The 16179-nt window shown below is 35.5% G+C and overlaps 1 protein-coding gene across 6 annotated transcripts in view; it reads right to left on the bottom strand.

Moving 5' to 3' along the window:
* TBCK (TBC1 domain containing kinase) overlaps positions 1–16179 on the bottom strand; it is a 205471-nt gene that overhangs the window by 21918 nt on the left and 167374 nt on the right. For all 6 annotated transcript variants that reach the window (XM_002924293.4, XM_019804927.2, XM_019804928.2 and 3 more), the window contains one exon: positions 14223–14398. In XM_002924293.4, the coding sequence (XP_002924339.1) occupies positions 14223–14398 (176 nt within the window). The remainder of the gene's footprint in view (positions 1–14222; positions 14399–16179) is intronic.

Raw genomic sequence — 16179 nt, 5'->3', positions numbered from 1 at the left:
CTCTCTAAAGGGGTAATGTGTTATTATATTTGCACTTTAGAAGGGTTCATATGGTTTCATTGAGTCTTACTTTTAATTCTGGAATTAAAAGTATATATCTGTTTAAAATATTTAGTGATATCATACAATCTTAAAGAAAAAAAAAACGCCAACTAAGGCATAGTATATTTCAAGAAGTGGTATATAATGAAACCAGAGAGGTAGATTAAATAATAATTATGAACTTTAGTCTTCTAACTATTCTCAAAGTTTTTAAATTTGTTTGAAATGTGAGATCCCATTTAATGTTATTATTTATTAACTGTCAGTAATATCTGTTCCTGCCAATGAATGCCATGATGTATAACACATTGTGCTTCCTGGACTCTCCAGATTTGCCACTGAAATTTTAAAAATAAAGGCCCATATATCTTTAAAAAAATATATGCACTTCCCAAAATAATTTAAAAGTACAATTAAAAGATGATTCTTCATATAGAGGCTATAGAGGAAGACGTTCTTTTTTTTAAAGATTTTTATTTATTCATTTTAGAGATAAAGAGAGAGAGGGGGAGGGAGAGAGAGAGAAAGAGAGCACGCGTGCACACACACAAGTAGGGAGGAGGGGCAGAGGGAGAGGGAGAAGCAGGCTCCCCGCTGAGCAGGGAGCCTGAGGTGGGCTCCATCCCAGAACCCCGAGATCATGACCTGAGCCCAAGGCAGACACTTAACCAACTGTGCCACCCAGGTGTCCCGAGGAAGACATTCTTAAATGTTACTATTAATCAAATAACTCTTCAAATAAACATAAAATAACAGTGAAAACTGTTCTGAAAGAGATGGATAGGATACTCTGTTAGGATATATCAAATTGGGGAGGACAGGGAAGGTTTTCACTGAGAAAGCAAGTGACAGCTGAGTTAAAACTGGAAGAATTAATAAAAGTTCATTAGACAAAGGGATGGAATGGAGGTGGGACAGGGTGATGGGAGGGATAAACATTTCAGGCAGAATGTTAGGCTTATAGAGGGGAGGGACATGGCCTATAAGGAGAAATAAAGGAAGGCCAGTGTCAGCAGAATTTAGAGAGCAAAGTGTAGCCTGAGATAAGAGGATCATGAAAATGAATGCAGAGGCAGAACCAAGCAGGGCCTTGTACGTCATTTTGGTAATATTAGTCTTTATCCTAGAACAATGAAAATCAGAAAGTATTTTAAGCAGAGAAGTAACAAATCACATTTATACTTTGGCAATAACGTGAAGAAAGGCTAGAAGGAGAGTAAATGTGAAGACTAGTTTATAAGAAGTCCAGGCAATCCGTCTTCCCCCCCTTAACAATCACTGATTGATGACCACGGAAGGGATATTTATGTGTTCAATAGAGGCATTTCCTCTAGATGTCTTTTAAAAAATGGAAGAGTCATAGAGTTTTAAACGGTTATGCCACAAGCAACTAATATTCCCCACCAAAACTCGTTAGTCATCACTGGAGAAGGGGAAAAATTAGAATTATTTGTTGACATGACAGTTTCTCAATTGACCCAGTTTGTAGGTTCATCTTTAGAACTCAACTTCTTTCTTTTTCTCTGCCTGTCTCTCTTGCTCTCTCATTAATGGTGAGAGGAGAAATTGAGGCTCCTACTCTCAAGAATGATGGTGAAAGTTGACCACATATCTAACACTTGAAATTTTCTAGTCAGTTGCTGCTTCATCATTTTTTCTTTAAAGAAAAGCATTTGACATTAATAAGAAAGGAAAGAACTATAAAAAGTTTGAAAAATAAAAAGAGAGGTAAAGTAAACATTAGCATCCCAGTATACATTGTTTAATTAGAGTCTTCTAGAATGGAAAGAATTTATCATCATGGCCAGATCACCCCTGCATTTCAACAGCACTAGTTTCTCAAACATTTATAATTATTCAATATTCTCAACTACAGTGTTCATGAAAAGTCAGGGCTTTGTTCTCAGCATACAATTATTCTGATAGTACTTTTATCTTCAGTTAGGATAAATGAAAAATTTGGATTCCACAGACTAAGAACCTAACAACTCAAATATTCTCGGCAAATGATTCTACATCTGGCAGGCTGAATCAGTTACCAGAGAGAGTTTCTGTGTTTATCAAACAGCCCTTATCAACTGTGAACATTTTTTTTTCCTTTCCAGCGCTTTTACAGTCGCAAAAACAATACAAATCCATCCTAGAAATATTTAGGTTGTTTGCCCACCTCCCACTTTCTTGTTTTAGAGAGCCTCAACTACTGCTCCCAAGAAAGGGTGAGCCTAGATTGTCATGTTTGTATCAGATGATCCTTCCACAATCATGCCTGACAGGACAGTAGGGAAGGGAAGGGTGAAGGGGGAATCTGATGCAGGCTGAACCAATCAGATTCTCTCTCTTGAAAATCAGAAATAAAAGATAAAAGACAATGCTTAGACTGTGTCAAGCTTTACAATGTAAGTTACATTTGAGTGCCTGTTATACAAAATTTGTTCAGCTACATATTAGAAAATGGGTGACTCTAAAAATAACATTTATTTTATAAGATAAAGTGTATAAATATTTGGCTTTAAAAAGTACTCATTGGTACCCAAATACCCAATATCTAAAATCTGTACCGAAATCATAGAGGAACATCTAGATGATTTGGTGGACTCCGTATCACCAATTTCTTATGTGCTTTTAAAGATTTCAGTCCAAATTGCTTTTTAGTCACTAGACGTAAGTCATAAACTTGTTACTATCTTAGAATTTTCTGCTGGTTGTGCTTTATAGTTTGATTTTTTAAAAATCTTTATTAAATGTTAAAATGCTTGACAAAATATGATGGCAACAGAGACTTTTTGGGAAGAAGAAAATTATCCAAACTGCAAAAACTATTTCAAACCTTTTTTAGGCTATCTTAACATTTGAAAGATAAGGCACAACAGAAATAAAACTTTAAACCACACTTCCCCTATTCCTAGTTTAGTTCAATCAAAAAGTCCTGGAAAACATTTAAAAGCACTCATCCAAGAACATGCTTGTTATAAAACTTTTAGTGCAAATAAGATTAGGTAAGCATGAATGCTCTTAGGGTGGTCAAACCTCTAAATGTCTATCCTTAATTATATTCCTGGCAAACAGCTAGAGAAGAATGAGATTTGCTTAGTTACATATTAATACATTTACCATGAACCTTACCTTTTCTTTAAGTAAGTTGAACAATGAAGACAATTTTGATTTAAGGATCTCGCTTCCTTGGTAATTAAGTTCCTCTACCTACATTAGACATTCTCATGTGAAACAGACATCATATGATGAAACAGAACTCCCTTATACAATTTCTAAACATGTGAGAGGCTACCGGATTATACTGTAAAGGTAGGTGGCTGAATACTGTTTTTACTTCTGAGTCCTCCGTAATCATAATAAAATATTAGGTATCTGAAAACTGAGCGAAGAACAGACTTCTGTATATTTTGTGTTAACTGGACAGAATAAGGGTGAGATAGAAGGTAGTTTCTGACATATAGTGACTCTAATCCTCAAAGTTGATTCTGATTAGTCGTGGGCAAAATATGGCGAGGAGAGCAAAATGATAGAGAATATACATCTGAGATAAGAAGTTTCTCCATGCTCTTGAGAACTTTAGTTTTATTTCATTGCACTGCAGTTGAAGACAAGGGTGTATAGTTCTTAATACTAAGGCAGTATGAGAGATAAGCATGTAACAGGGCAGATTTTAGGATTACGAGTGTCACTTCACTGCTTTCCTCATATTCTAGACAAAAATTTGGATCCTCTGCATTTGCCTTTTGTATTTAAAAAAGCCACTGTTTGTCAGCATAAACAGAGATATGGGGTAAACAATACCCACATTTAAAGAGGTTCTGTAGTGAGTACACTATCCAGCAGCCAGACACTCTGCTATTTTAGAAACTAAGAACTTAAAAAAGTTTCAGCTTCAGAGTACTTAGTTCAGAATCTAGTTAGGCAATCGAAGCCAAAGGATTTATGTAGTAATAGCTCCAATCATATATATATCTTTACGTTTTCAGATCGGTTTTGGCAAGAGCGGTAATGGCACTCATAAACAGTAACTTTTTAACCTTTCAGTGTTTATGAAACATTTTTACTGTTAGGATTTTTGATGACATCTTTGAAAGAAGTAAAAGATAAAGGCCATGATTAAAGAAATCATCAGTAATTACAATGAAACCTCTACTATGGAACAACAGTAGTTATAAAAACAGTTATTACACCAGTCACCTTGTCAGGTATTTGAATCAAGTTGTTTACTACACGGATTGCCCTCTGTGATATATTCTAGTAAACATGATTTTTCTTGGGCAACTGGTGACCTTACCCTGTCTTGCAGTACGCTGTTCCTCTCCACAAAAACATAGCATTCAGCTCAACATTCCATTTGATAGGCATCACCAAGAAGCATTCAAGTGTGTGCTTATAACAAAAATAAATATTCACATTAAACAAAATCTGGAAGTCCAATGTAGAAATACTTTAAAATGTCTGTGACAAAAGAGTTGGATTATTAGAACAGTATTAACAGATAAGGATGACATGCATCATCGTCTAGGTTTCTAAGATATGAAGACCTTCCTGTATTTGTAAGTCAGTCTATACAACAAATATTGCAAGTAGATGCACCATACATTAACCAAGCAGATAGAAAAAATATCCTTCTAAAAATAATACAGATATATTAAATAGGTAAATAGGTTCACAGTCTAGAAAGACTGTTTATTTCACAAAAGGATTTAATAATTGCTTTAAAATTGAACACAGAAACAATCTCATATTTTTCTAAACCCTAAAAGAGCACAGCATTTTTGCTGGGTACCACACTTAGTGACTTCATGCCTCTAGATACAAAGCACACCAGCATTTCCTCAGACCACTTTGTTAGCTTGTTTGTTTGCTACTTTGACTAAATATAATTAGTGTTATAGAATCCAAAGTAAAGGCTATAGGTTTAGTATATCAATAGCCAAAAGAGAATATGGAATTAAGCCCATAGTTTCCTCATACATAGTGTAACTCAACAGCATTAATCAATATAAAATTATATCTTTAGAAATCACCATTTCTCTTTGCTAAATCTGTTGCTGCTTTGTTTGAATGGCATCACCATCCACCAAATCAGTTTAAACCTCATCCATGGCAACATTCAACATTCTAGAGCACTAGTAAATCCCATCCTCCTATCTCTATTCCCATAACCACTTGGCTATCTTGGACATTTACTCCCTTGAGTGTAGACTATTGTCGTAGCTTTTTGTTTTTTTCAATGCTTATCTTTTCTCTTGGAAATCCACTCTATTCACAATATTGTTAGATTAAAATTTTAAAAACAAAGTTCTGATGATTACATCCTTGTTGAGAAACCTTTCATGGCTGCCTATAGGACAAAGTCCACATATCTCAGTTGAGCCCTCATGAACAAGAACTAAGTACTTCACTTCCAACCAAACCAAATCACATACTGTTTCCTGTATATGTCCTGCCCAGCTCCCACAGCTTTCTCTGCCTAAATACCTTTTCTCCATTTTTTTGAGTGTTCACACATTATCCATCCTTCAAGTGTTTCCTCCATGAAAATTTCCCTTCCCACAGCATCTGTACATCTCTCACGAAAGCAATGTGACCTTGTATAAAACATACTAATGCTAATGTACGTGACTTCCATTAAGACTTCAAACAATGTATAGGATCTGTATTTATTTCATCTATGGAACTCTTATAATGCTTTAATACAGTGCTTCAAATACATGTTATATATTTGCTGAGTAAATGAATTTCAGAATTGTGTCAGACTTAGAATAACTTGTGTCAGCATCAAATATGTTAAATATCTCCTGGCCTTCCCAGCTAGTGGCACCACTACCTATCAATTCTTGCAGTTGCCATGATACAGAATTATCTTTTTAAATACATAGTATGAGAAAAGGGAAAGAAACAGCAACAAAAGGCATTTCTCTGGATTTTCTCCAGCATGGGTATTGACCCAAAGGGTTCACTAAAACTGATTTATTTTAGGGCAAAGCTAAAGATCCCGCCCTTTTTGACTGCAAATATGGAGAAATGTTTATGCACATCAAATCTCTGGGTGATTCCATCTTTCCGGTCTTGCCTGCACCACTACCTCCCCTCTTATCTTCTTCCACACTGCATAAATCCCCACAAAATACAAATGTGAGCATGCTACTTATCTGATTAAAATTCTTTAATATTCTCTCATAGTCTTTGGAATAAAACCCAAATTTCTTAGCATGTTACATTCTCCATGAAGCTGCCTTTGCCTACTGTACTGTCATTTCCTACCCTCACGCATTCCAGCCACGCATATCCAGAGTACTTGTAATTTCCTGAATGTGTCCTTCTCATCCTCTCTGTGCACGCACACAGTATGTTTTCTTTCAGTCTAAAATGTCCTTTTTCTCTTCATTCCTGGGGTGACTTTTCTATTTGTCTTTCAAGACCTATCTCAGGTATCACCTAGCTTGGGTGACCACCCTTATATTCCCATGGCTTTCTGGGTGTACCTCAAACATAGACCATTTCACACTGTATTGTAATTCTCTATTTAGTGTGTCTCTCTTAGCCATAAGACTGTGAACTCCTGGTCAGCAAGGGTTCTGACTTAACTCTGTTTCCCCATTGCCTAGCAAAATAGGTCATCCATCAGGATTGACTGCTGATTGAATGAGACTACACCGCACACAGGAACTGGGGCTATGGATGGATCTCAGAACAAATGGAGCTCTTCAACAGTTAATGTACCTTCCACAAGTCACTATTAATTCAGACAGTAGAGACATTCCGGCAGTGGCTACCACATAGTCCCATATTATACAAGGTCTATTCAGATATGGGATTACAGCTAGCTAGAAATTTTAATTCAAGTAGCTTGAATTTAGACCAAATGGGATGAAAAAAATCTTACTAAACCTCCTTAATATCTATTTTGCTCTGAACACAAATATCTCAATTATTTTGAAGAAATTTTTAGAAACTAATTCTTCAGGACACAGAGACAAGAGCAATACTAGCATTTACTAAGGATGAATAATGTGGTATAATAATAAAAACTGAGTTTATGTGCTTTTCAAATTAAAAAATTTAAGCCTGAGGTTGCCTTTCCTGCAGCTTCTGATATTAAAAAAAATAAGTGCTTTACAAATGAAGCTGCAAAAAACTCAGCCTTGAATTCAAGGATATTAGAATAATATTCCTTTGAAGTATTTCTGTTTACAGATAATATCAGTTGGTCCCACATTTACATGACTAAGACCACTCTTAATATGAACTCTAGAAAATTTTAAACTCATTTAGACCCATTAAAGAGAACAACAGTCTGGCTTGTGTATTATCTTTGAAGTTATTAACGTTACTTAGGAAATTCATGCCACTATACTTTCTATTGGCTCTTTAAAATATGCAATGATGTAATTATTGGGGTTGCTCAGTGCCTCAAAGGGCAGCTCAAGTTGGTTGTCGGGCAGCTGAACCTGAGTTGGCTGAGGCCCCGTGCAAGGAAGGCCCGGACCCAAGGAGGGCGTTAAAGGTCAGGAGGAAGTGAACTTCCACTGAGTGAGGCAGGTTGCCAGCCCCGAGCCCTGTGGTTCTCAAGACCCTGGCACTCCTGGCTGTTCTGTGAACAATGATGACGTTCTTTGATTCAAGCCAGCACATGTGCGATTATTTGGATTGTGACCTTTGGTGGTGTGGCTGTGGACCTCACCTTGGAGGAGTGTACTTTCTGAACTCCTCTTAGAGAAACTTATACAGACATGCAATACTGGAGAACTGTAAGAACCTGAGCGCAGTGGGTTAGTAACTCTCTAAACCCAGTCTGATCTCATGATTGGAACAAGAAGAGTGAGGACAGTGGAGAGAGGTAGTCTTCAAGGCTCCATACCCACATGGAACCCAAGGTGGGGCTTGTATTCCCCAGCCCTGAGATCAGTACCTAGGCTGAGATCAAGAGTTGGAGGCTTAACCCACCGGGCCACCCAGGTGCCCCTGCGTTTACTATTCTTTTCCTACCTCAAATCAAATGCATAGCCCAGGGGCACCTGGGTGGCATAGTCAGTTCAGCATGGGACTCTTGGTTTCTGCTCAGGTCGTGATCTCAGGGTGGTGAGATTGAGCCCTGCATCGGGCTCTGCGGTTAGCATGGAGTTAGCTTGAGGTTCTCTCTCTCTCCCTCTCCCTCTGCCCTTCCTGCTCATGCTCTCTCTCTCTGAAACACATAAATACATCTTTTTAAAAATGCATAGCCCATTTTTCAGACTTTCTTCTATTATGTAAGCATCTGAAGCTTTGGCTCTCTCTGTATTGCTAGAGCTGAATCTCTAACAAACTTTGGATAATTAGTAATTTTGTTACTTTTCAATTATAAATATTTAATTTGCACTACAGTGTGTAGTTTGACATCGATTGTTTCAAATGTGTTTATATATTTCCACCAAATGTTGTATTTTTAACGCTCTTGTTATTGATTGTGACCGAGCTCCATTGTCTTTACAGAATTATATTAATCTTTTGAAATGTTGAGAAATGCTTTATGGCCCTATATGTGGTCAATTTTTTTTAAAGATTTTATTTATTTATTTGACAGAGAGAGAGACACAGCGAGAGAGGGAACACAAGCAGGGGGAGCGCGAGAGGAAGAAGCAGGCTTCCCGCTGAGCAGGGAGCCTATGCCAATGTCAAAGCCTGGGCTCTATCCCAGGACCCTGGGACCATGACCTGAGCCAAAGGCAGACACTTAACGACTGAGCCACCCAGGCACCCCTATGTGGTCAATTTTCAGAAGTGTTCCTGCAAGCTTGAAAAGAATGTTTGCAGCCAGCCCTGTTCTGTGTCTTTCGGTCCAGCTCATTAACTGTTTTGCTCCAGCCTTTGTGGTTACTGAATGTTCCTCTGGTCTGTTCCAGAGAGTGGTGTAAAAAAATGTTCCATTCTAATGATAGCTTTTAGAATTCTTTTTTTATTTGGTCCATTTTTGTTTTCTATTTTTGAAAGCTGTGTTATATTAGCTGCATACCATTTTGGAATTGCTGTAGCTGTTTGGTGAATTAACTTTTAAGTAGTATGAGTAACCTTTTATCTCTAAAAATGCTCATTTCATTAAAATCTCTTTTGTCAAAAAAATTGCAATTGTTGTTTGCTCTGAAATCCTTGTAACGTACTAGAACAAAATAACTGACTTAAACTTTTGCCTAGATTAACATTTCATGTTTCTTTCTTATAAAAATAAAATATGATTTCAACAGAAACTTAGCTGTTTAGCTTCTCTGACATAAACTGCTCAGCTCTAATATTAAGAATTTAGATTAGGTTATCTCTAGGTTTCCTTCTTATATGAAAGTTGGGATTATGTCTTTATTGTCAAGTGGGTAAAGTCTGTCTCCATGTTCTCCAGCTTTCCTTTTCTGTATTCCTTACTTGCGCTACTGGGCCCCACTGAAGTTAGGGGTAGTTCCCTCAGATTGTTGTTTCTCCTTACCTACTATCACAAAAATGATAATAGATTAAAATATTACCTCTTGCAGGGTATTTGTATTTTAACTGGGAATACTTATAAGCTGAATGACTAAAGCTTTAGCAGAATTTCCGGTAATGGGGTTCAGGGCACAGTATCCCAAAATATGGCATCGTGGTATACTGAATATTTTAAGCTGAAGGAATTTGAAAAATGGAATGTGCAGAAAAGACTTTCTGACCTTTCCCTGAATCAAGACATAAGACCTTCAACTGAGGGATGCCCTCCCTATACTCAGAGGATGGGGACATCCTTATCTCTGAGACAGAGGGACACTGAAAAGAATCTGAACAAACAGGTCTTGCTAAGTTTCCCTTAGCTTACCTAAATTTAGCCCATACCCCCTTTGCCCTATCATATGTTCTTGCCACTGTCTACTCTTCATCAAGCCTAGCATAAAAACTCTCAGGTTTAACCACTTCTTCAGATCTTCATTTTCTTACGAAGGCTCCCATGTCATGTAAAACTTAAATAAATTTGTACACTTTTCTCTTGTTAATTTGTATTCTCTTATGGAAACCCAGACAAGAACGCAGAAGGGTAGAGGAAAAAGATACTTTTCCTCCCTTACACACATAGGAGGGTTCTAGGGGGTGTAAAGCTAGCTTTTAAATTCACTGGTAGACAGTAACTTAATTTGCTGAAATATAACTGCCTCCCTCCCTTTCATAAATAATCATTTCAATTATTTTATATAGGTAAACAAGATGAGATAAAACTTAATTTTAGATTCTTAATCTCGTGAAAGAACAAATTATGAAAAAAATTTCACCTATATGAAGATATAAGAATTGTATTAGCCAAATTTTCCTGTCTAAACGATCTTATTATAAAAGCAAAATAGAGGATAAAAATTTTATACAGAGACTATAAACAACTTGAAAAATATAAATGACACTTCAAAAATAACTTTCTTTATGAGAAGGAAAAGGTGTTAGAGGTTTTTTTTTGTTGTTTTTTTGTTTCTCTTTCTACTGTAGGGGACTACATTTTGTTGGCAAGGGAAAATTAAATTATTTAAAAAGTATACTAGTATTAAATATTTATTAATTTAATAAACAGAGAGATAAAGTCACATAAATCCCAGAGTTTAATTGCAAAGATTTACCTTGGTCAGAATGAAGAACTACCCTACAAAAAAATTCCTTTAAAAAATATTATAAGGAATTCAATAGGCTTTCATTGTTAAGTTTTAAAACACCAGAATTTAATGATAGTTTTTGAGAAAAATTAATAGAAGAATTTTTTTTAAAGATTTATTTATTTTAGAGAGGGGAAGGGAGAGAGCGAGAGAGCAAGCACACACGAGTCGGGGGAAAGGCAGAGGGAGAGAATCTCAAGCAGACTTCCCAATGAGCATGGAGCCCTACGGGGGGCTTGATCTCACAACCCATGAGATCATGACCTGAGCCGAAATCAAGAGTCAGATGCTTAACGGATTGAGCCACCCAGGTGCCCCAATAGAAGAATATTTTTAAGGGATTAAGTCATTTAATAGAAAAAAGCCTTTCTAACATGCTTCCCTTAAAGTATTCTAACTTTGCTTTCCAATATTCAAAATCGTTCAGTTTTCTCAAGTGGGATTTATTCTGGGAATGCAAGGGTCATTCAATACTCGCAAATCAATCAACATGATGCACCACGTCAACAAAACACAAGGATGAAAATCATGTGACCATCTCAGTGGAGGCAGAAGAGGCATTTGACGAAATCCGACACCCATTCGTGATTAAAAACTCTCAGTAAAGTCGGTTTAGAGGGAACATACCTCAATATAACAAAGACCATCTATGAAAAACCCACAGCTAACATTATACTCGATGAAAAACGAAGAGCTTTTCCTGTAAGATCAGGAACAAGACAAGTATGTCCACTCTCACCACTTTTAACACAGTACTGGGAGTCTTAGTCACAGCAATTATATAAGAAAAAGAAATAAGAGGCATCCACCCATACTGGTAAAGAAGTTAAACTGTCACTATTTGTAGATGATGTAATATATACATAGAAAATCCTAAAGACTCCACCAAAAACTTACTAGAAATAATAAATGAATTCAGTAAAGTTGCAGGACACAAAATTAATACTGAGAAATAAGTAGCATTTCTATACACAGATAACAAAATAGGAGAAAGAGAAATTAAGAAAACAACTTCACTCATAATTGCACCAAAAAAAACCCCTCAACCCAAAAAACCTAGGAATAAACTTAAAGAGGTGAAAGACCTATACTTTTTGAAGACTATAAAACATTGATGAAAGAACTGAAGATGATGCAAACAAATGGAAAGACATTTCATGCTCATGGATTGGAAGGATTAATAGTTAAAGTGTCCACACTACCCAACACAATCTACAGATTCAATACAGTCCCTATCAAAATACCAATAGCATATTTCACAAAACTAGAACAAATAATACTAAAATTTGTATGGAACCACATAAGAAACTGAACACTTTGGTTTTAAAGTAGGCTTTCACAAGGGGATTTAGAAAATTTCACAAGTTGGGTCCTTTGGGAGGGTTATAAAAGATGGGTGACTTTATTTTTCTTTCTTCATTCCCTTGGGACCACTCCCCCCCCAAAATGGCACAAAGCACTACTGATTCTCTTTGTTCAGCCTGTGATGTAAAGACTAAAACAAACAACCCAGGTCTCTGCCTAGTTGCAACAATGAGCCACGTACTGTGAGATGACATAAAGGCATTCCTATGGTAGGCAACTGATCCATATTCATCAGAGAACAATGATCAGGCTAGTGGCTCTGCTTTCTGCTATTTTCTTTATATTTATCCTGAGGAAAACAAAGGAGAGTAGGAATTTAAAAATCAGGCAACGAGGTTTGAAAAACTTTGGACTGAATGTCACTCTCATATTGTGTGTATTTTAAAATTTCAAAAAGTTATTTAAATTGTTTTGAAAGGAAGTGAGTGGTGTGCATATAAGCTATTTTAATTATTTTAGAAGTAGTCTTTAAAATTAAAATAGGGTGGGGAGCCTGGGTGGCTCAGTCGGTTGAGCATCTGACTCTTAGTTCTGGCTCAGACTGTGATCTCATGGGCCCTGGGATGGAGCCCTGCTTCGGGCTCCATGCTCAGTAGTGAGTCTGATTGGAGACTCTTTCCCTCTGCCCCTCCCTCCTCTCTCTCTCTCTCTCAAATAAATAAAAAAACCATAAAAAAATAAAGTTAAAATAAGGCATTATAAGGCTATACTTTTTGATGGTTTTATGAGAGACTCATAAAAGGCTCAACCAAAAGAAACAAGCTAATAGTTAAAAAATTAAATGTATTTTAAACCCTTGAAATAACAGATAAGAAATTTTACAGCAGGAGTTCCTGGACCCGTCAGCTGGAATTTAATGCTTCTTTTGGGAATCCACTCATCTACTCTCCTAAGGAACTTCCAGTATCCATGAAGACATAACAATGAGGGACATAAACATTAAGGTTCTCTCCAAGCTCAGTAGTCTTTCACAAGTGAGGGAAAATAAAAAGTAGTAAATTTTCACTAAAAGATGGGGATGTATCATTTGAAATAGCAGGCTCCCAAATTGTATTCTTAGTAATCTAAGATTCTATGTATTGCTTCAGGAGTTCAGTAAATGTACAGTTTAAATTTCATTTTAAAATTTCATTTCAAAAGTTGTGATTGCAAATATGCACATGAAAACTCATATGCCAATTTTAGCATATAAGAAACCACTAATCTACTAGCCCTCATTTTCCTATAACTCTCATTTATAGTTAGTAAATGATATAAATATTAACTTACAAAGAAAATCACTTAAAATTTTCTTCATTTATATTTTATATAATGAATTTCTAAGAATTTATTTTAATATTCATAGTATATTAATTATAAAATAATTTATATTTGTATAAATATATCATATGATTTATATGTCATATAAATCATTTTATATATAAAATCATTTACATATCAAATAAATCATATATGATTTATATAATTATAAAATAATTTATATTTATATACATATATAATTACATAATGATTTATAAATATACATATATTTATATGTATAAATACATAACAGGGTAGGGCGCTACCCTGTTAAAAAAATTTTGAAAATCATTCACCTAGATCTTGGAGTATAGAGAATCAAGGCAGGCTTCATGAGAATCTGACAGATGACGATATAGCAGAAAGATTAAATTGCTACTATTTTGTAACTGTTCATACTTTAGTGCCAAGCAAAATCCCAAGAAGTTATGGTACATTTAATGTCAGTAAAAAATACTTTAATATATTCTCTAAAGACAATATATTGAAAATTATAATAAATACAAGTTCAAAGTTGAGATCTGTTCATCTCTCTTTGTAGGCTATGAAATAGACAAATTAAATACTCTTCATCTTTGCCAAAATTTTATCTATAGCAAGAAGGATTCAAATACCCCCAAGAACAGCAATATACACTAGAGAAACACAAAAACCAAGAAAATGTCCCAATATTCTGGTGTTATCCAGAAACCAGTTTAAGGTCATGCAATGTTATCTTATATTACGCAAGTCTATTCTGGCATCTAGTTTGAGAGTTATTTAGCCATTTGAATTCAGAGGAATCCCAGATATGTTCATTGTTTTTACCAAACACCCTTAAAGTGGAAAGGAAACAGTATGAGTAAGGCAGTACCACCATTTTAAAACCACATGTGTAAAGGATACTCTTCACTATTCCGGATGTCAACTACCAGGAGCTTTGGTTTACTGGACTTTGTCTTCTTGGTGGGTGTTTTGAAATGGCCTGTCACTGTGAGTTCACACAAATCAATCAGGTCCTCTGCTGAAATCCGGGGTGATACTTCTGACTTTAGGTCATTTAATGGGATAGATTCTCTTGACTGAAAAAAAATATACAAACAGCACAAATACTGAGAATAATACAGAGAGACAAACTATAGCCAATATAGAATATCTGTAGGCTCTTGATATCAATCATTATAATACAGGAGAACAGGAACCTAATCTCACTTTAGTGGTCTACTGTGTAATTGTATTCCTTACTATTGAGGTTTACTTACTCAATAGAGGAAAGCATTGTTCTTTTGGTTCACTACAAACTCCTGCCTCAAATTTGATAGAAAAAGATGAGGCAGAGTTTTCCTTAGAAGAGCACTGTATATCTTTAAAGACAGCTCCTTTAAGCACCTTTCACTTTTCTTCAAGTATAATTACTATTGTTGTGAATCACATTAATTAAAACTCTGGTAATATAAGAAATTGCACTGTAACTCAGTATACATATTAATTAAAGAACCTGGTTCTAATATACATATTAGACTTTCATAACATAATTTATGTCACATATGGATAGTTGAGCAGAAATTAGATTTTCAGAGACGAATGCAGAGCAACATAACACTTTCTTAGATAAGTAAACAAAAATGACAATGTATCTTAATTGTGAAGGAGGTAAAATGAGAGTCCAGACAATCAAACTAGCACATTGGTCTATGTGACTATTATATGGTGTAAGACTGATTCAGACTAAGGGCTATTTACAACTGTTCTCCATGTTGTTTAGTAGGGAGAGGGAACTCCCTCCCCCATAAAAGGCAACGCAATACAACTCAACTCAATTCAACCTAAATTTATGGAGCACTAGTAGATACTCTTGAAAACTTGTGTAACGACTTGAGAATTTAAGAACTTTCAAAATTCCCTTGATTGAAAACATAGAGATTCAAAAGAAAAAATGTATTTATATGCTTAAGTTTTCAAAACTGAGTCTATTATCTCATTTACTCGTTTTCTCTGTTTTCACAATTCTGTTGTGGGATACCACATTTAGAACTTCTGATTTAGAATTTCTAGGCAGGAGAGAATAAAGCACATGCATCATTTATCAGACACACTTTTTTAAAGCTTTTATTTAAGTTCCAGTTAGTTAACATACAGTGTGATATTAGTTGCAGGTATACAGTATAGTGATTCAACACTTCCATACAACACCCAGTGCTCATCACTACAAGTGCACTCCTTAATCCCCATCATCTATCTAACCCATCCTCTGCTCCCCCCGCCCCGCACCTTGTAACCATCAATGCAGAAAGACTTATTTTGAAAAAAAATTGTTTTCTGTTGTAGTTTTAATGTCAGCTCTCATCCCTTGGGTTTCCCTGACTATGCCATAAATTCTTTAGTGGTAAAGCACATTTTCTCCCACTTCATTAGCTTTTAAATAGAAATGGAAATTGCTAAGATTTGTGGGTTTATGGCTCTTAATAAAAGATAGACATTAGAAATTTTAATTTTTTAATATTAAGAATTAAATCTACTTACATATTCTGAAATTAAAAATACTTCAGAAAAGATAAAAGAACTTCAAAATCAGCTAGCCATGCAATCAATGCTTCCATCTCATTTTTTGTTAGATTGCAATCTCAATAGGTATTTTTCCTAGCCTTCACATGAAGTTGTACATTTATGAAGATAAAATAAAGAACTTTTGATTACCCTAGTTCTGCTTTTAGTCTTTTAGTGATGAACATAGCATTTCAAACAGAGGTTTTGTCTGAATGAAAGATGTGCCCTGGCTGATGAAGAAGAGAATTTGACAGAGATTTGTCCAGTGTATTCTCTATGAAGAATTGATTTAAGAAAGATCTGTCCTTGGATTGGT

The sequence above is a fragment of the Ailuropoda melanoleuca genome, chromosome 11 (genome assembly GCF_002007445.2).
Source record: "Ailuropoda melanoleuca isolate Jingjing chromosome 11, ASM200744v2, whole genome shotgun sequence".
NCBI lineage: Eukaryota > Metazoa > Chordata > Mammalia > Carnivora > Ursidae > Ailuropoda > Ailuropoda melanoleuca.
This window is presented reverse-complemented; position numbering and strand designations above follow the sequence as displayed.